Consider the following 20,515-nt stretch of genomic DNA (forward strand, 5'->3'; position numbering starts at 1 on the left):
AACATGGCGGCAGCGGCGGCGCGCGCAGGCGCGGGACGGGAGGCGGCCCGGGCGCCATTGCCGCAGGAAAGGGAGGAGGAGGAAGACGAGGAAGCAGCGGAGGAGGAAGCGGCGGTGCCCGTGCCGGGCTGGTGAGCGGGAGGCGGCGGCGGCGGCGGCGGCCACTGCTGCGACCCCGCCATGCCGTGCGTGGGCGACTGGCTGAACAACCCCCTCAGCATCGTGCGGGGCTTCTTCGGTGAGGCGGCGGTGGCGGCGTGAGGGGCTCTCCCCGGCGGGGCTGCTCGTGTCCCTTCCGCGGCGCGTGTATACCCCATATGCCTTTTATATACTTCAAATACCGTGTCTGTATCTCGAATATCTCCGGGTTTGGGGACCAGCGCGCGTTGCCGGTCACTGCTGACCTGCCCGTGCCCTCGGCCGCGCTGGGCCCGTGCTGGGCTGGAACTGAGATAAAATCATACCGACATTAAAGTAAAGCGGCTCCTCAGCCCCCGCCCCTCTCGGGGACTTTCCCTTCCCCTCGCCCCCAGAGTGTCCGTGTGCGGCTTGGCCGGCCCGGGAGCCTGTGAAATGGGAAGTCAGGAGGACAAGAGGCATAAATTACATAAAATGCTGTTATTTGTACTCTAAAATGCACTTAGCTCCCCAGAATGGAAGTGAAAGTCTAACTTGTGTGCTGTGTGGTAAGAATGCTGAATGGGAGTCTGTTATATTGTTGCTAATACACGTGGTGTTTTTGTAGCTCAAAATGCTCCAAACTCGGAATGGGAAAAGAAGGTAACCGAATACTTCAAGGAGAAATTAAAAGAGAATAATGCTACTAACTGGGTAAGAGTGTTTTATTCGTTTAGACTTACACTCTTTTCGAGTTCATAGAACAGAGTCATAGAATTGATTGGGTTGGAAAAGACCTCCGAGATCACCAAGTCCAACCCTTGCTCCAACTCCAGTCCCTTTACCAGATCATGGCACTCAGTGCCACGGCCAAGCTCAGGTTAAAAACCTCCAGGGATGGGGAATCCACTCCCTCTCTGGGCAATTAATTTGTTTTTTACATTTTATTGCAGTGACTTGTGTTTGAGAAGCTCTTCCTTTTGGGGTTGAGTACGGGGCCTTTTGGGTGTGTTATTTTCATCTGGGTGCTTTAACCTGAGTGCCAATCCAGGCTGGGAAATCCCGGCTGGAGCCGGAGCAGCCCATCATCCATCCCCTCACCTTCAGCACAGGCTCCTGCCCTGCCAGCACTGCCCGGTGCTGCCTGTCTGTGGCACAGTCAGTAGATGGCAGGAGCTGACAAATATTGTCGGTTTTGGGCGTGTTTGTGCCTGCTCTGTGCACCACGAGCTTCTTGGCTGCTGTTTATAAACCTCTTCTCCTGTGAGCTTTTTATCACGATGCCAAAAACTTCGTGTGGGTTGAATAAGTAGCTGAGCTTTCAGGTTTGAGGGGAAAAAATGCTTTTTCTGCTAAACCTGTGCTTTTTTTGGGCTGGTTTGTGCAGTTCAACAGGGAAGCTGTGCTTAAAGTTTAAAAATAAAACATGCACAGGTGAGTTCAAAGCTGATGCTTTTTTAAAAGGCTGTAGCAAAAAGGGCATTGTGGAACATCATTAAAGGGATTAGAAACTTTCATATTAAATCTGTTTTAGTTATGGCTGAAGAAACAGGTGAAAATTACTTGAGTTTTTTCTCTTCCTCTGTCAGAGTGTTCTGTACTTAATATTTCAGTGAGAGTTCAAATCAAACTGTAAATGGCAAAACTGAATTAAATTTCCATCATTAGAAGAAATTCAAAGCACATTTTCTTAGTCAAGAAAAACAAGAGGGAAATATGTTTGTTAAAATGCTGTTTCCTGTAGGGACACTTCTGGTTTTTGTTGCATTATAATGTTGGATGTTGGTGTTTTTCAACAAAGAGTTCATCTTCAAGTTTAGAAAATTGTATTCATATTACAAGTCTCATTATTGCAAGTTATACCACGTGCTTAGGCATTATTTTTTTCCCTTCTTTTTGCCCTTGTCATGTAAAAATATGTGAAAAAGTTTTCCCCATTGTGGACTTGGAAATTAATCTGCAGGTTTTCCATAACCTTTTGTTGTAAGGAATTGTGGGTGCAATTGCTCTGGTACTGCTGGTAAGTAGCACATGATGAAAGTGCTGTGAAGTGGAAATAAGTAATAAACTCTGCTTAATACTGCAGCTGCAACAACTTCAAGTCTAAAAGTTGGTTTCAAAGGTTGTAGAGTTTTCACACAGTTTCAGTGATTGATAATAACTTCTCTCATAGTCCCGTAGTGGGACTGGTGGCTTTGGAACTGGAAGAGTTTGGGAATTGTTAAATGATGGATAATCATAACTATTACCTGTAACAGCCTTTGCAGGCAGGTGTTGAGATACACACACTTTGTTACTGTTTGGATTAGAATGAGGGATGTACCCAAAAATTACTGTGTGTTGCTCATACAGGGTTTGAGGCAAGTAACTGAGCAGGAGGATGTATTGGATGGTCAGAGGATAAGCTGGTGGTAGTTTTCTTGCTGGTTTTGGCTTAATTCATAGCACTGTCTGATATGTGGCAGTTGTATAGAATAAGCTCTCTCTTTTTTACAGGTTCCATCACTGAATGATGTTCCTGTACATTACCTAAAACCCAACAGTTTAGTGAAATTTCGCTGCATGATTCAAGATATGTTTGATCCTGAGCTTTACATGGGGGTGTATGAAACAGTTGACTCAAACACAAGTGCACGTGTAAGTGAAATACTGATTTATTATTTTAATAAATATTTACCATTTTATCCATTCTGGTCCTTGTATTTCTCTAGTTTCTAAGTTAAACCTATGGGGGTCAGGATGTTCTTTAGCAGTAAGTGTGTTTGTCATCAGTAATACATCACTTGTTACATTTCTGTTGAGGAAAAGAAAATACTAAAATAATGGAGGCTGTGGCAGTGTATCTGTCCAGGACTTTGGACTGCAGTGATTTTGGGTTGATTCCTGTTCAAGATGCTGCCAGAAACAGAATGATTGCATTGCCTTTTCCCTCTTGACAGGTTTTGCATTTTGGTAAATACCGAGATGTGGCAGAATGTGGGGTGAGTTATACAAATTTTGAGATTAAATGTTAGACAGAAAATTGCCATTTATAATGTGATAAACTTCTTTGGTACTTGTCAGTGGATTCCTGAAGATACTGCTCTTAAAATGCAAAATTCATCTCAGATTTGGAAAACTGACCATTCATAAACTCCTCACTGGTGTTCTAATTTCTAAGCCTGAGGAGCCTTCCAGCTGTTTCTGTTTTATTAAAAATTTGTTTTGCTTGAGCGGAGGGGAAAGTGCCCATGAGTTTGAAACTGTTTCCTGTGGAAAACAGTTACTTCTGTTATTGCAGTCCGATTGGAATCAAAGCATTAGAGGCTGTTTGGGTTCACTGTTTCAGGAGTGTGTAGTCTTGCATGTTGGTTGTAACTTCTGGCTGAGAAAATGTATCTATGGGATTGGTTTAAAAAAGCAAACAACCTGTAATCAGATTTTTAACAAAGTTTCTCTTGGTCTTTCAGCCTCAGCAGGAAATTGACCTGAACTCCTCCCGAACAGTCACCTTGGAGAGACAGACTTTCTACTGCGTTCCAGTGCCTGGAGAGTCTGCATGGGTGAAAGAAATATCTTTTTTAACTGAGCTAGTGCTCTGTTACACAATCAGTGCTCACCAATTAATTAGTTTTAAGGAGAGAAGTTTATTTAATTTTCCTCTTCTTTTGTTTTTTTTTGTTTTCTTAGTGAATCGGGTGAGGTGGTAGGTTTAGAAAGAGAGAAAAGGAAAAATTGGTGGTGTGTTATATTCAAAAAGAGAATGCAAATGAATTTAGGGGCATTGCTTTTTGATTTAGTAGGGATTTAGATCTGCATATTTGTTTGGAAAGGTCTTGAAAATTAAGGTTAATTACTATTTGCAAATGCTTAGAAGATGAATTTCAGTTGAGCTACGAGGATTCCATTGGCATTTTCTGATTAGAGCAGGACTCCTACACAGTGAGAGTCTCCTGTAAGAGCCTGTAAAATCACCTGTAGCTGAGCATTTTAAGGCAATAATTCCTGGAAGGTTTAAGTATTTGAATTCTAATAGTTTGACTACAGTATGTCATTTTATCAATGAATACAAGAAACAAATCCATTTTTATTTTGTTTTAGGGAGTAACAAATTGTCTTTAATTTCTCTTAATAAATGGAAGTTGAATTATCTGAGTGAAATGGATACAAAATGTTTATTTTAACACCTTCTAGGAATTTTATGTTCTCTCCTCCAAGGCAATGGGAAAGAGTTCTAGAAAACGTAATATATGTTATATTTTGTAATATGATAAGAACTTGATGGTAAATCTATAATGATTTGATATTTCATATCGTGAGCTTAGAATTTAAGAAATCTACTACTTGTCATTGGCACAGAAGGCTGAGGCACTTTCAAATGTAACAGCTACAATTTTTGTAATAAAATTACTGATGAGAATTAGTGTTTGAATGAAGCTTATAGCAGAGTACTGCAGCAGTGAAGAGAGAAGTGAACTGGACTCTTATGAATATCATGAAGAGATTTCAATGTTTGTCCATCATGCTGAGAGAAGGAAAACATATTAGCTTTTTCAAAATGAATTTACATGTGTGGCATTGCTTGTGTCTTACAAGGATGTGAACATTTTCTCTGTGTTTCTTTTAAAATTGATAATTATTACCTCAAGTAACAAGGTTTCAAATAGTACAATATCTGCTCTTTAAGGTTGAGATATGGGAGAGAAAATTCTGGAGTTTTTGATTTGTTCTTGGCCACAAGAAATTCTCTGTAAATTAAAAAAGCCCTTTTTTAGGGACTGGTGGAATAGCACCTGGTGGTTTGTAGTTTCTATTTGCAGCCAAGCCACTGACTGTTCACTTCTGCAACAGGTTATGTATGTATCTAAAGAGGTGACATCTCTGTCACAGTTTGAAACGTGTTATTTTAATGTCTTCCTCAAAACAGAACTCTAGAATTTTGTTAAAAAGCCCCCAACCTTCCTGTGCTGAGGTTGTCTCTGGTCACTCTGTATTGTCCTTAATCGCCAATTTCACGCCTACATCAGTGCAAGCCAAGCCCGAGTTAGTCCCTCAACTTCCTACACCCCCAGTCGCCACAAGAGGAGCTACGAGGAGGATGAGGATATGGATCTGCACCCATCCAAACAGAAGGAGCAACATATGGGTAACAGTCACTATTGATGAATAGTTCTGATATCTTTCCAGAATTTGTAAGAATTCCATGTTTAAAAAGGGAAATATTTGCAGTTGTTTGAATGAGCAGTGTTGGTGCAGCCTTTGTAACTCCTGTGGTGGCTGTGCTGAGGTCAGCAGTGGTTTGACTCAAAGCAGAGTGGGAGAGCCTGTGGTGTTACATCCGTGTTGTGTGACTTGTTGGCATTAATTTGTGAGGTTAATTGATAAAATCAGTGCTTTGTACACCAGCACTCGCATGTTGCCTTTGGTGTGGACCAGCACACAAACAATTTAGAGCAGCAGGTTGAACTTCAGGAGTTTGTTCAATTTCCCCCTGCATTACAGATTGCATGGTAGTGAGAGGGAAATCCTGTAATTTTGTCTCTTTCCCACTGTGTGTGGGTCTCACTGTGTAATTTGAAGCTGAACTCTGTGTCAGGTATCAAATATCTTCCAGCCTTACCTTTTTTCCAACATGGTTTACTAATCCAGCTTTATAGAGGAACAAGATTCATGTTGGACACGCGTAACATCCTGAAGCAAGCTATTAAAGCTGTTCAGAGGATGGTATTTCCAACATCAGCAGCAGACAATTCTTATTTTCATTGTAATAAGTCTGTAAATTATTTATTTTGATGCTCATCTGTGGAGATGCCACTCAAACTGGACTGGGGGTTTTTTTGAAGATTTTGGAAAAGTTGTCTTTTCAATGAGAAAGAGTGGTTAGTTTAAGCTGTTGGTGCTGTTACAGGAAAAAAAAGTAGAAGTTCATGCTTTTTTATTTCAATGTCCTATGTCTCTTGGGTTCATTATCTGGACTCAGGATTTTCCTTTTGTATTCTTACCAGTTTGCAAGGTAGCTTAGACTTGATTGTCTTCATGCCCACGACTGATGAATTGTAGAACAGATTTTAATTGCTTTATTCTTGCTGTAAATCTACAGAGACTTTTAGTGTGAACTGATTCTTTATGCATATTCTTACCTTTAGGAACTATCTGGGGGTTTTTAGCATGAAATGCAGAAATATATGACCTTTGCAGTCCTGTGGACTTCAGAGAAAAATCATTCACCCAAGTAAACATTACATTTTGAAAATCAGATTTCTGGCCACATTTGGGTTTCCAAGACACATAGATCTTTACCAGTACTCTCACTTACACTTAAGTTGATAATTAATATAAAGTACACATTTGTGAGACTTTTCAGATTAAGAGTGTATTTGGTCAAATATATTGCATTGTTAAACATTTTTGTCTCAAATGTCTTGTTAAATGGGTTTAATTTTGTGTTTCTTTGTGTTAATTTTGTGTTTGCATTTCTGTTTAATCTGTGTTTTTCAGGCAGTGGAGGTGACATCCATGGATGTGTTGAGCCAAAAAGATTAGAAACAGAAGCTCCTGCGGGTCATCATCTCATTTCTCCCAACTGTTCCCCTCCACTTGACCTGAATTTTCCATTGCCAGGAGAGAAGGGACCAGCATGTCTTGTGAAGGTAGCAGAAGTGGAGAGGTGGCTCTGAGCAGGGCTGTGCCCTCAGGGAGGCACAGAGAACCTGAAGTTAGGATGTAACTAGTTACTTTTGCGTTGTTTATAGGCACAGAAATTGTCTCTCAAGTCAGTAGTTTTGTTTCTACAGATCATTGGATTCTTTATTTACATTGTTTCTTTTCTTGAGTGCTGCGTTTGAATTGCTGAAATCCCTGGGCAGCATTTGTTAGTTTGCACCTACTCACCACTCTCAGTTTAAAAAAAAAATCCAGTACCAGGTACTTGAGAGTGTAGCTGATATTGAGTCCTGGTATTTTTGCTTTTTGGATGTTTCCTCTAAAGGAAAGAGTTGTGAAGGAACAAGCTGAAAAAAAATAAACTACACATTTGTGTATTGTATTTGAAATAGTCCTTGGTTCACTACAATGCTATATTGACTATGAAACTTCAGCACAAAACCTCTGTGCTGTTTCTGTGTTGACTTTTCTCTTAGTCAACAAATCTTGATAAAACAGAATATAGGTTTTTACATTTGTGTGGCAAAGAGTGCCAAAATAAAAAAATGGAATCATAGAAACTCACCTTTCTAAAGTAAAGTTACTGACACCAAGGACTATGAGAGATCTCTTCACACAGGCTGTTCCCAGTCCACACTTGAGACCCCTGAGGTTTTTCTCTTTGTGTGTGTGTGCCCCATCCTGCATCTGGCCCATCTGCTCTGCACTTTGTTTTCTCCCTGGGCAGGTCTATGAGAGCTGGGAGAGCTTCAAAGTCAATGACGTGCTGGAGGTTTACGGGATTTTGTCCGTGGATCCGGTGCTGAGCATAGTGAACAGTGAGGAGAGGTAAGGCTGCCTTGAAATGAAGGAAATGGTTATTGCAATGAGCACACAAAGAATTGTGTAAATCATCCCAGTTGTGCTCAAGAGGTGAATTTTGTTGCTTAAAAAAAGCTTGACAAGGAAAGTGGTAGATCAGCGTCCTGTAAACTGAAGCCCGGTGTGCTCTGGTCCATCCATACTCTTGGATATGCTGCATCATTTTAGGTTGTTGTACAGTCACTAAAGCAGAAAGGGCTTCTATAGCTTAGTGGTTTTACTCTCTCGTGCCTATTAAACTTTCACTAAATGAGTGAATAGTGAACAAAGCTTTCAAATAAGCTTTACAATTATAAAATGTCCTTTTGAAGTAATTTCTAAGTCCATGAAAGTTGTTACCGTGAACATTTTGGAATATAAGAAGAAAAAAGTGCATGTCTGCATGGAGAGTGAAAGTGGCTAAAATGATTAAAAATTGGGTTGATTTTTTTAATTAAGGTAGATAATCATGTTATACTATTGATAGAATCTTCCCATTTCACCTGCTGTTCTGCAGTTACTTGCAGTTACAATCTGATCCAAGGTGCAAGAAGTCAGTTTGTAAAACAAAACTCTTTGCCAGTGTAAGGTAAATACTACTGATGTCTTGAACCATTGCACTTTGAATTATTTCTTTTGGTGATTTTGTTCATCTTTCTGATCAGTACAATATCCAGAGTGCAGTGTAAATTCTTCATAGTGCCAACTTCTTAAAAATTAACTCAGCCTGATCAGCTGCTTTTGGTTATCATCTGTCTGACAGCTGATCCCACATGGACAGCTCAGTTGATCTGTCACAGGTTGTTGTCTTTGTTTCCCTGTGTGTCATTCCATAAGAAATAGACAAAATTTAACAACGTTTTGAATGCAAACAAGAGAAATTTCTTTTCATGGAAAGAGTGGATAGTATGTTGGTGAACTGCTGAAGTGGCTTTGAAGTTATAAAGCCTGTCAGCTTCCAGCACATCAGTGTAAGTTGATGAAATTCATGCTAAACTTCAGTGTCTTCTGATATAGTCACTTTAGGGATTTTAGTTTCTACATGACAAATGAAAACCACCTGGAAGGAATTTTGTCAGACATCTTCAGGGAGAGCAAAGCTTGTGTATCTGAACTCTAAGAGTCAATACCTCCAGGTCTGAGCTGAGGTACATCAGGATTTCTGTACTCATTGTTTTTTCACTCAGCCAGTGATGGAGCTTTTATTTGACTGTCTAGAAGTAACTGTTTAGACTTCATTCCGTACATGCTGGACAGAACAGTGTGTAACACTCTACTTGAAGCTACAGATTATGAAATGTGGGTTTGTTTGGGTTTGGGAGGTTTATTTGTTGTTTTTGAGAAGGGTACTATTTGATTATTTTTCTAAAAATAATAGAATCCAGATTTTTCTGGCCAAGCATGCTTTGACATTTTTATATCATTATATGATTGTGATTCAGTATTTATGGGGTTGATAAAAATCCTCAAGAGGGTGGTTTGCATGTGGGGGGAGTTCCCAGGAGCTGAGAACGGATGTTGTTTGTTCTGACGTTCTCTGTTCTTGGCCTGGTTCCAGCTGCCCTTACTGAGATGGAAAGAAATTTGTGTGGAATGTTTCTAAGCCCACTTGTGCTATGCCCTTTCCTAGGGATGGCTCAGCCCTTGATCCTATGGAGTGTATGGACACGGTGGAGGAACAGCGAGTGCACAGCCCTCCTGCCTCACTAGTGCCCAGAATCCATGTGATTTTGGCACAGAAGCTGCAACACATTAACCCACTGCTGCCTGCCTGCCTTAAGGAAGAGGAGAGTAAAACCTGTGAGTGTCTGAGCCCTGTGCACACAGGAATGGGCACTTTCCTGGCACATGGGAACAACCCTGCTCTGCTCAGAGGCAAAGCCTCAATGGCAGGGTTGGAATTTAAATCCTGTTAAATGCAGAAACCATTCAACACTGCAGAGCTGGGCAAGATGCAAGTGTTTGTGTTTATGTGGTGTTTGTTTTCACTTGTCTGAAATAAATGTGATTTATATGAAACTTGGCTTTACATTCTACATGGCCAAGGATTTTACCAAGTTGTTCAGCCATAAGATTTGATTAGCTTTGAAATAGAGTTGTGAATTGCTGGAAAATTAGATTTGTAGTTCAGTATGATAGTGGAAGTAAGAAACATACTGGCAATATAAACAATCCTAATACTGTGCAAAAGGCAATTCTGTTTTTAAGAGACTGCTATTCCTTTTGGTCTGTTTGACTGGGTTTTTTTGTCATTGAATTATTGCTTGCAAACTTCTGATATTTATAATTTTTTTCCTTGAGTGCCTTGTATTTGTTGTCCTGAGCTGTACTACGTGTAAGGGTTTTTTTCCTGCCTTTAATATAAAATAGATAGGCTATTTTAGAAATTTGGTTCCAAACTTTATAGCCTTTTGTAAATGTATTACACAGTATCTATTTTAAGGAAAAAAAAAGCATTTCCAAGGGAATGTTGAGGGATTCAGGTTATCGAAAACCAGTAATTGTTCACTTGGAAAAACCAATGAATGTTTGTTTATATTTCCTTGACTGGTTTGGAATAAACACTTTTCTTTGTCAAAATGTAATAGAAAATAATATTTATATAAAGGGAAGAGGGTGAGAAAGAGCACATTTTTCTGACATTTGTTGTCATCTTCTCTTTTGTTAGTTGTTTCCAATTTCATGTCTGAGCTGTCACCAGTGAGAGCAGAATTGCTGGGGTTCCTCACCCATGCCCTTTTGGGAGACAGTTTGGCTGCTGAATACCTTATATTGCATCTCATCTCTACAGTGTAAGTATTTAGATGTTTGAGAATTTATATATTCATAATTTAAAAGACATCTCTTTTTATGGGGTTGTTCACCAATCTGTAAATAAATGGCAGAAATAGCTTAAATAGTGCTTTGTCCAGCTAGAGTTCTTCTGTTGTAACAGACACAAAGGCAGATTTCATTGTCTGAAATAACAGTAAATATTGACAAAAGGCCAGTTTTGTGGCTTTGGTGCTCTTTTGACAGTGGAACAAAATCTCTAAAGCACATTTTCAACAGAGGTATGAAAACCTCTTTCTGCCTCCAGCTTCTTCTGATGAGTAGGGCATGGAACTGGCTTCAGAATGGTACATGCTGAGAATTTGTTTAATTAAATGTAAACATGTTTAATGATAAGTTCAAGTGACCCCCATTTAGCATATGATAGAAATTTATGTTGATTTAAACTGTCACAGAGTGAAAGTGCAGCATCCTTTGACTCATTAAACTCTCAAGTGTGAAACTTCAGACAGTGTGTTTTGATTAGGTTGAATATAGTTGTCAGACTCAAATTTAATATTAATCATTTTAGTCTTCAAAATTAAAATAGATTGTTTTCATTCTTGGTGGGGACTGTGAATGCTCTGACACTTAGACTAGAATGTATTTTCTCTCTTAGCTGGTATCACAAAAAAGTTGAGAGTTGTTGAGAATGGGAAGAAGATACACAGTGAGAAGAGGGAGAGGAAAGCTGAGGGCAGGTAAAGGAGAGGTACAAGCTGATAAGCAGGGAAATTGAGATTGTGCACAAGAAAGGAAAAGAATGAAGTGTGTTTACTGAGGAACAATAGAGTACAAGGAGAACAGAACGTCTGGAAGGCACATAGCAGGGTCCCAAGCACTGAATGTCCTGCCTTTGTGCAGAGCAGCACAGCCTTCAGGAGCAGCTTTGGCCTGGCTCAGCTCCTTGGACACTGGGGAAGGAAGGACAGGTGCCTGTTACTGGTGTATTAGCACTGAAATCCTGCTGGCTGTCAGAGATACCACACAGCACTCAAACTGAGTGATACCTGTAGTCAGTGTTAACCAGGGCTTGCCTAACCTCTGCTTTTTTTGGTGTAGTTATGCCAGACGAGATGTGCTTCCTCTGGGAAAATTCGCGGTGAACTTGAGCGGGTGTCCGAGGAACAGCATCTTCACGGAGCACGTGTACCGCATCATCCAGCAGCTGGTGCCTGCAGTAAGCATTGTGCTGCCTCAGGGGTTCTGGGCAGAGATGCTGTTCTGTTTCAACCAAGCACACAATACTTTAGTTCAGGGCAAGCTGCTTACATGAGTGCTGCTGCTTCTCATTTAGGGAGCAGATAACAGCAGAGATGTGGCTTGCCTGTGTATTCAAGTCTAGGATGAATATGGAATGAAGTCCCCTCCTCAGGTGTTGAATGGACAGACAGATACTGCATGCTTTATTTTGTCTTTCTGGATTCATATTTTTAAACATTTAGATCATTTAACTGAGGTGTCATTATGATTTATTCCCAAGTTTGTGGACACTGCTTTGCAGAACGTTCATAGTGATTCAGTTTGGAGTCACAACAACAGTATTGCTGCAATAAATCACGTGTTCTGTAGCTCATTCTAGATGTGCAGTACAGGTGGTAGGAGTTCTGAACAGCATTATTTTCCTCTGGGAGATTTTTACTTTAAGCATGTGGTACTTTGATATTAGGAATAAAGCGCGGTAACAATTCTTGCATTACTTCCTGTGCAGGGTGACAGTCCCAGCTCTATTCCAGCAGGATTCCTGGGGGCTGGAGCAGGGGGGCTGTGCTGATGGGGGTGTTGTGTCGTTGCAGTCCCACCGCCTGCAGATGACCGTGGAGAGCATGAACCAGTCGCGCTTCATCCCGCACAAGGACTATGCTGCCAACCGCCTGGTCAGTGGGGTGCTGCAGCTCGCCAGCAACACCTCCCTTGTGGTGGATGAGACCCAGCTGGAGCAAGGACAGCTTGACACAACAGGTAGACAGTTTTGGGGTTTTCAAGTCTCATCTGGAAGGCGGAAAGTTGATGTATTTTGAGATAGTGATGCTACTTGTGTCCCAGTGGTAATGGTCTGTTACAAAACTGTGGTTTCTGTATCCTGTTTCTTTGTTTTGGCTTCCTGCTAGCCTGCAGCCTTCTCAGGCAACTTAAGGCAAATTTGGATAATTCTTCATTACCAAAATATCTCTGATTAATTAGAGTGGCCTTTCAGTTTCCTGTGGTAATGCTGGAAGTGGGGAAGCATATGCTGTTGCCTTATGCTCTATACTTTTACTGTATATATGGAAACCACCCCTGAGAACCCAGCTAAGAGCTGGAGACTTAATGATTGCTATTACTGTGTGAAAAAGAATGATAATTCTGTCTTACAAGCTGATGTAACCCTGTGTAGCTTGCTTTCTGCAGAGCTTCAGACCATTAATTTTAACTTATATAAAATATGTTAATTAAATGTTCAGTAACTGGAGAAGCACAGTACAGGTATCTGTGGTGACATCTGGGGCTGTCCTGGCCAGGAGTTGGACTTCAGTGATCCTTGTGAGTCCCCTCCAACTAAGGAGATTCTATGATTTTTATTAAAGAATGGGAAACCACTGCACATGGCTTTATTTTAAAACAAAAATGCTGTCTTGAGAAACCTGCTGTGTTTTTTTTAATTACTGCTCTTGTAATTGTGAATTGAAATTATTCAATTGCTTTTGAGTCGTCAGTATTTTATTGTTACTTCTGCTTTAGTAAAGTTACAAAATTTCACTAAAGTAAAACTAGTAACAAACTTTGTATTGTCTATTTCCAAAATAAGTCAAAACATGGAAAGCTCCCATTTAGGGAAAACTCTTGCTGTGCTGACTTAGAGGTTTTCCAAAATGTCCATAATGTGTCAAAAACCCTCAGCATTTAATGAAAAATAATATCGTAGGTATTAGAGGTTGCAGATAAAAAAGGCTTGTTGATTTTACTTCCTTTTAGGTATGATGTTGTTATCTACTGAATTTAGAGAAAAAAGGAAAAACGTTTAATTTCTTATAGCAATATTGGAAACAAAATTTAATTCTAGAGAAGTGTCTTCAGATCTAGCAGTTGGTTTGGAATTCTTGGAAGTTACAGCTTAGAGATTTCAAATGGCAAAATGTCCCAGAAGTAAACCATAATACTCAATATACCCTTATTTATAATATGGTAAATTAATTCTCACTCATTAAAGGCAAAACCATTACAGTAGACTTGTGATTTGATACAGTAACACTGCTGGAGAGAAATTCCATTTGTCAGCTACATTGGTATTTCAAAAAGAGAATTACAAGAGTCACCCAGTTAATTCACTAGTCTTAACTTTTTGTATTTTAATTAACTTAGTTCCAGGCAAGTGTCTGCTATAAAAAATTTGACAAAATGAGAGTGGTAGTGTTTTGTCCACTTTCGAGGAGAGACTTTTTTTGGGTTTTATCTCTGAATAGTTGTCTGGCTTTGTAGGGTAGATAAAAACCTGAGCTATGAACACATGTACTAAGCCAGATAAATTTAGACTTGAAATCAAGAATTCTTAGTTTTGATCTTAAGAAATACTTGTCTCTCTCTGGAAGACATCACAGACTCAAGAGGAAGCAGGAGGCTTGCAAGGACTCTTGTGCTTAGCTGCTCTTTAAAATCAGGCTGGAACAGAAATCAGGGCTGCCAGTTGTTTGGGTCCAATGCTCAGGGAATTTGTTCTTGCTTTTCCAGGTGTCCATAATGTGACAGCTCTGGGCAATCTGATAACTTGGCAGAAGGTGGATTATGACTTCAATTACCACCGGATGGAATTCCCATGCAACATTAATGTCCTGATCACTTCAGAGGGCCGATCCCTGCTGCCGGTACGGCCGCTCCTCCTGGGCTTGGGGAACTGCAGCTGCCTGCCCAGAGCACGCCCTGCCAGGGACAAGTGTAGACAGGAAAGCTGCCTTGTGACCAGGGCAGCTGTGAGAGTGGCAGTACTTCCTGCCTTCTCCCTCCTGGCTGCAGCCCAGCCAAAAACCTGTGCATGGGAAAACCAGGAGGAGGTGTCCCTTCCCTCCTTTTCGTGAGCAGGGATGGTGAGGCAGGGATGGTCCCAGGGATGGGTAAAGGCTGCAGGTGTGGGCCCCTCTCAAAGAGTGCCTGAGGTGCTGTGCACAGGAGCAGAGGCACAGATCTGGCACTGTCCCTGGGGTAGCCTGAGCTTGCAAACATCTGATCTCTGGCATTCGGGTTGATCAGCTGAGCCTTTGCTCTCCTGCCTCTGAGAGAAGCTGGCTCCTGCTTGAATGAGAACTGCCCACTGTTTGGAATGGGGACAGTGGAATATTTAAAGACTTGTCTTACCTTAATTCTGGGAAGTAGTGACTTCTTTTGGTTTGGAGAGTAAATGGGTCTTGGAATAGAAAACAATGGGATGTGGAAAGAGATGATATGTAATTTTATCTTTCAGTCAGATTGCCAAGTCCACTTACAACCACAGATCATGCCACCAAACATGGAGGAGTACATGAGCAGCCTCCTGACAGCTGTGCTCCCGTCCGTGCTGAACAAATTCCGAATTTACCTGAGCTTGTTGAGGCTGCTGGACTACAGTATATCTGATGAGGTGACCAAGGTAGGGAAGAGCCTACTAATACATTTTCAACTGTATATTTGGATAGAAAGCACCTTAATAGACTGTTACTGTACTTTACTTTGCTCTCTCAAGTCCATGGAGTCTCCTTGAAGTTTTCTAAGAACAAAATAGAAGCATTTTCATGTCCTGAATGTGCCTTGAAATATTTGTAAAGTATACACTGAAATAAGTATAGTACAAATAAGAAACAGTACATGGAACCTGCTTCCTAACACTCACTTTGAAAACTAATTCTTCTCAAAGATGAGAAGTAGACTGGTTTTGCTCAGGCCCTGGATAGCGGTGAGTTGAAATGCTGTCTTTTAATCTACAAGTAGTTCAAGGTGTTTAGCTCCTTAAAAGCATATCTCGAGGTGGAGGTTTTGTTTTGCTCTGTAACTCCTCGCTGTTGTTTTTAGGCAGTGGAAGAAGACTTTGTAGAGATGCGCAAGAATGACCCTGACAGCATCACGGCTGAGGACCTGCACAAGACACTGCTCGTGGCCAGGTGGGTGGTGCTGCTTGTGGTGCCTGAGGCTTCCCAGGAAGCTGCTGCCAGACTGACTCAGTGCTCAGCCCACAGCTGGATTTGGCTGTGCCAGGCTGGCCAGCTGTCAAAGATGGAATCTCCTCTCCCTTTGTTCCTCTGGTCACAGATTCTTTGTTAGGCGCAAAGTGTTCCCTCCCCACTCCTTCCCGTGCTTTCCAGTTCCTGGGATGCTGACAGAAGGGCGCCTTGGGGCTATTGTTGTCCCCCCTACCACGGGAGGGAGCTCTTCCTGACATGGCTGTTTCTCTGCGCAGGTTCCTGTCGCTCAGCGCGGGGCAGACGACGCTGTCGAGGGAGAGGTGGCTGAGAGCCAAACAGCTGGAGGCGCTGCGGAAAGCCAGGCTGCGGCAGCAGCAGAGTGTCAATGGCAATGAACTGTGACACTGCGGGCATGGCCCCGGGGAAATTGGTCTAATCCGAGATGGAACCCATACTAAGATTGGAATATTGTTTATACCAGTTTTTGTAGATAATTTATACCAAAAAGTTATGGATATTTACCCTTGCAGTCTGAACACACTTAACTCTGTTCAGCCAGTTAAACATATTTTATGGAATTTTTTTGGACCCTGTTTTGTAATTGAAAATTGGTAACAATGAGCAAATTGTTTGATATTAAACTTTAATACTGAAGTTGCATAAACTTATTTCCCTTCATAATAAGAAAATGTAACCCAGAGCCTTTCATACACAGCCATGCTGGGCTCTGTTCTGGAATACAGTTGTGCTCCTGGATAATGAATTCTGAGGATCAGAGCTCTCAGCTGGCCAGGAGCTCCAGCTGCAGGAGGTGCTGACTTGAGAACCAAGCTCATGTGTGTTGTGCTGTGAGCCGAGGCAGCATAAGGGTGATCACCTTGTGGTATAAAGAGTGATTTGATCTTACCCCTTACCAGGTTAGGTATGAAACACATCTTTATGGTGCTTAGAGCAGAACATGACTAACTTCTCAAATATTTCTAAGGAGTTTTATTCTGGCACAACTTCTTAAAAATACCTATAGGGACTGGAGAATTGGTGATACTCACATTTGTATAAAACATTTCTTGATTTCTATGTTAGCAGTACTGAGTGTGTTTGAAGGGTTTGAAAAATACCTCTGAAGCATTAAGAATGATCTCTCAATACCTTACTCCTGCTGTACAGTTTGAGCTGGTGGTCAGGGTCATGCTGCCCCAAATGGGACGTGCAAAACTAGTTTAACAAGGGTGGTTTAAGCAGAGGAATGTTAAACCAGTACTGAGCTGTATTGTAGTAAGTGGGGGTGTCTGTCTGGAAACAGCCTGCAGGAATCCAGGGTGGAGCCACTTCTACATTTTGCTTTAGTGAATCCTTTTCTAACAAGAAAAAGGCTCCTGCCAAATTTCCATTAAGCTCAGACCACCTTTACATGTGTTTTTTTCAAGACCTGAGATCATGTGAACAGGAACCCCCTTTTTTGCTGCATTTTTCCTATTCTAATTATGATGGTTCTGCTGTACAGCCACTCTGGATATTTTGTCTCAGTCCACTGAGTATTTATTATGAAAAATAATTTTTGTGAGTCTTGAACTTGAGCCAAGTTTGATGCCCTTTCAAAATACTTAAAAGCTTTTTTTTCCCTAAACACTAAAATGAATATTCATGATTTCATCTGCCTTGTACTGTGAAGTGAAGCAACCGAGCAAGTACAGGAAGGAACTGAAGTCTCAGTGGTGCTGTGATGAGAGAAGAGGCCACAGGCACCAACAGTGGAGGTTCCCTCAAACACTGGCACAGTAAGGGGAGCTGAGGATGGGAAGAGGTGGCCCAGAGGAATGCCAAGTCTCCCTCTGTGGAGAGTGAGAGTATGGGGCAGGGGGGGGCTTGTCTCTTCTCCTCACTAACAAGAAACAGGACAAAGAAATGGGTTTAATTGCACAACATGGGGTTTGGATTAGAGATCAGAAAAAAATTCTTCACCAAGGGTTTTCAAGCAGTGGAAGAGGCTGAACTGGAAGAGGCTGCCCAGAGCAGGAGCGCAGGCACCGTGCCTCGAGGGATATGAAATCCATGCAAATGTGTCACTTGCAGACATGGTTTAGTGGTTTGGGGTAGCAGGAGGACTTGATGCTCTTAGGGGTCTTTTCTAACTGATTCCAAAAGCCACCTGGACACCATCCTGTGCAACTAGCCTGAGGGTGGTCCTGCTTGATCAGGGAGGGTGTGCTGGATGATTCCTAAGCCAGAGAAAGCCAAGGCAACCCACCCATCTTTGAAACAAACCCCCACAGCCCTCAAGTACCACATGCATTAATATCACATATGAACCCCATATTTTGCTTCCACTTTTTTTATTAAAATATTTCATGTATATTGCTCACATTAAAATACAGCAGTAGTTTAATTTTAAATATCCTCACAAGTATAGACACTCAAAAAAAAACACCCAAACCCACATCACAGTAATAAAATAAATAAATCAAATTTGTTTATCAAAGTTTCAGGGTTAGATGATAAGTCATTTCAGACACACTACACATCCTAAGACAGAGAACTACCCTACCCCGAGGACACAACGTTGTGGGGACACCACGTGCAGCCTACCTACAGTACAGGGACAAGAACACGGAGGCACTGGGTCTGTCAGGGTGGTTATAGTTACAAACCACAGCACAGGAAGGTCCTGCCTTACAGCAGCTTTTGGGTCATGTCCTAGACTAGCATGGCATGGCAAGGCATTTCTGGGAAAGAGTAGTTAGATGGATTTCATCTTTTGACACACACAGATAAGGGTATTTTTATCCAATTCCCAGCAGGAGTTGATGCTTAGCTTTATCCTGCAGGTATGCAAAGCTGGAATAGGTCATGAATTTGGTCTTGAGTAGATGCTCACACCTATGCTCTAAAGCAACACTGATGTTATGAAGCAGCACACTGGCCTTCTGCCTGAGAGGGGAGTTGGACTTTTGCATCTGGGCAGTTGGGATAGAATTTAAAAGAACCAGAGCACAGAAGGACACAAGGCCGGAGGGACCGGTATCTGGCTTGTCTTGCTTTACACAAAAAACCCGAGTAAATTGGCAGAGTTTGGAATTCCCCTCCCCGCCAAAAAAAGGAAATAAGAATTGTTTTAACATGGGCAAAACAACTCAAGGACATTTTCATTTCCCCTCACCTCAAAACAAGGGAGCAAAAAAAAAAATAAACCCACAACAATCTGTAGAAGAAATGTGCACTGCAGGATCATGGATACTTCAGATTGGGTCTTTAATGGAAGTGTCCAGGGTGTGTGGAAAGAAAAGGAGAGTAAAGAAATCTCACTTTCTGGTTAACGTATTGAAATTCAACAAAAACCACATCAGTTCCCATTGTAGAGGCACAATTCATAGAAAGCTGCATCTAAAACCTCAATGAAAACAAGTAAAAATACTAGTCCAAAAATAAATAAAATGTCATTTACGGTACATTGTTTTGCTGGTGTAGTGCAAGGTAAGTAAGGTCAGAGAAGTGCAGTATCACCTTTGGAGTATAAATACTTTCTACATAATTCGGAAGAGCTACAAAATTGGTTTCCAAAAAATAACTGTGCAACATATCTAAGATAGACAGCATGCTTATTGAATCCCAGTGTCTAAGCTACCTGTTAAATATGGGTTTTTACTGTTCTGGCCCCCCTGATGAGGGAATTCTGAAGGTTGTCAGAACCAAATTCATGTGCATCTCTCATTGCCTGTAAACAAGTAACCTCTTATCCATCCCAGCATCCAGTAGCTGTTCATGCCACAATGAGTCCTGATATCATTTTTTTAGTACTTTATTAAAAGCCACAACTAGAAGAACACTTCCTGAATTAGCAACTAGATCTGAATTATTCGTGTCTGGCATTGTGTAAACATTTCTTTCAGTTCTTTTTGTTTGATTTCATTTAAAGCTTCTGGTTCTGCAGGGCTCTTCTGGACCTTTGCCACAGCAAAGTTAATCCCTTGAGTCAACCCCGCCTGGGTGATGTTTGCAACCTGGACCATGGAACTGCGGATTTTAGCGAAAGGAGACACGGCTCTGCTGCCCCCGTCGGCAGGAGAAGGAGTCGTGTGGAGTCCTGGCTCGGGATTACTGGACACACATCCTGGACTTTTATGGGATTTAGTGAAGTCAGTCCCACCAACAGCTAAGAGCTGAGGATTTGGCTCAGAAGACTGGACATCCAGCTTGGATGGCCTGGAAGGAACATCTCCCACAGCCTCAGCCTTAGGTTGTGCTGCCTTAGGCACATTATTGCTGGTTTGGGTCACTGTGTGATGGGGCTCTTGAGAACCAGCCTCGGCCTCCAAAACATCTGAGCCCTTGCTCTGGGCATCCTGCACAAACCTCTGGCAGTACATATCGATAGGCTTGGCAAACTCCATCTCTGCACTGCCAGCAGAAGGCATGGCAATGTCCTCACAGGCAGAGTGGCCAGCCTGGGAGTCCTGGATCTCAGCTGGAACGGGAATGCTGATGTTCATGTCAGTGCTGCTGATGGACTGGGAGCGGCTGCCCAGCCGTGGGGCCGAGGCAATGATGCCACAGCTCGGCAGCACATAGTCTGTTGGGCCAATGTTCTCCAGGGAGCCAGTGAGCTGGTTGTCCTCATCAGATTTGGAATTGGTCAGGAAGTCATCAGAATGGAATGAATCATTATCTGATCCTTCTGTGTCAGATTCCGTGCGGGCTTTGGGATCTCCCCCTGGATTCTCCAAAGTTTCAAGGCTACTGTCTGATTTCCAAAGATTCACTTTTAAATTTGGCTTTAAAAAATTGACTTTCATTTCAGGTTTGGCAAAGCTGCCCAACTTCCGAAGGTTGCTGATGTTGACGTTGGACTTGGTTTGTTTCACTTTCTGATTGAGAGAGGAGAACTTGCTCAGTAAATAGTTCTTGCCTTGGGCCAGGGAGCCTCTGTTCTGAGACCGAATGCCAATGATGTCCTCATGAGGTTTACTGCTCCTTCTAGA

At 41.8% G+C, this 20,515-nt stretch overlaps 2 protein-coding genes across 3 annotated transcripts in view; one reads left to right on the forward strand and one right to left on the reverse strand.

Annotated features, from left to right (window-relative positions):
* Positions 1-51: 51 nt before the first annotated feature.
* Positions 52-16,674, forward strand: MCMBP (minichromosome maintenance complex binding protein). The gene is made up of 16 exons (XM_071564505.1): positions 52-238; positions 746-831; positions 2,614-2,754; positions 3,057-3,098; positions 3,567-3,668; positions 5,113-5,242; positions 6,595-6,746; positions 7,487-7,587; positions 9,230-9,399; positions 10,268-10,391; positions 11,473-11,590; positions 12,207-12,372; positions 14,119-14,252; positions 14,846-15,010; positions 15,430-15,518; positions 15,815-16,674. Exons 1-16 carry the CDS (start codon positions 181-183, stop codon positions 15,939-15,941), a joined length of 1,905 nt encoding a protein of 634 aa, XP_071420606.1. The 5' UTR covers positions 52-180; the 3' UTR covers positions 15,942-16,674.
* Positions 16,675-17,861: 1,187 nt separating this feature from the next.
* The window catches only part of INPP5F (inositol polyphosphate-5-phosphatase F), a 41,754-nt gene continuing 39,100 nt past the window's right edge, over positions 17,862-20,515 (reverse strand). For both annotated transcript variants that reach the window (XM_071563446.1, XM_071563447.1), the window contains exon 20: positions 17,862-20,510. In XM_071563446.1, the coding sequence (XP_071419547.1) occupies positions 19,379-20,510 (1,132 nt within the window). In that variant the 3' untranslated portion in view covers positions 17,862-19,378. The remainder of the gene's footprint in view (positions 20,511-20,515) is intronic.

Source organism: Pithys albifrons, chromosome 9, assembly GCF_047495875.1.
Source record: "Pithys albifrons albifrons isolate INPA30051 chromosome 9, PitAlb_v1, whole genome shotgun sequence".
Classification (NCBI taxonomy): domain Eukaryota; kingdom Metazoa; phylum Chordata; class Aves; order Passeriformes; family Thamnophilidae; genus Pithys; species Pithys albifrons.

Coding starts and splice junctions, on each gene's coding strand:
- MCMBP (XM_071564505.1), top strand. CDS start 181: ATGCCGTGCGTGGGCGACTGGCTGAACAACCCCCTCAGCATCGTGCGG. Junction 2,755..3,056: donor ACTCAAACACAAGTGCACGT/GTAAGTGAAATA, acceptor CCCTCTTGACAG/GTTTTGCATTTTGGTAAATA. Junction 9,400..10,267: donor GGAAGAGGAGAGTAAAACCT/GTGAGTGTCTGA, acceptor CTCTTTTGTTAG/TTGTTTCCAATTTCATGTCT.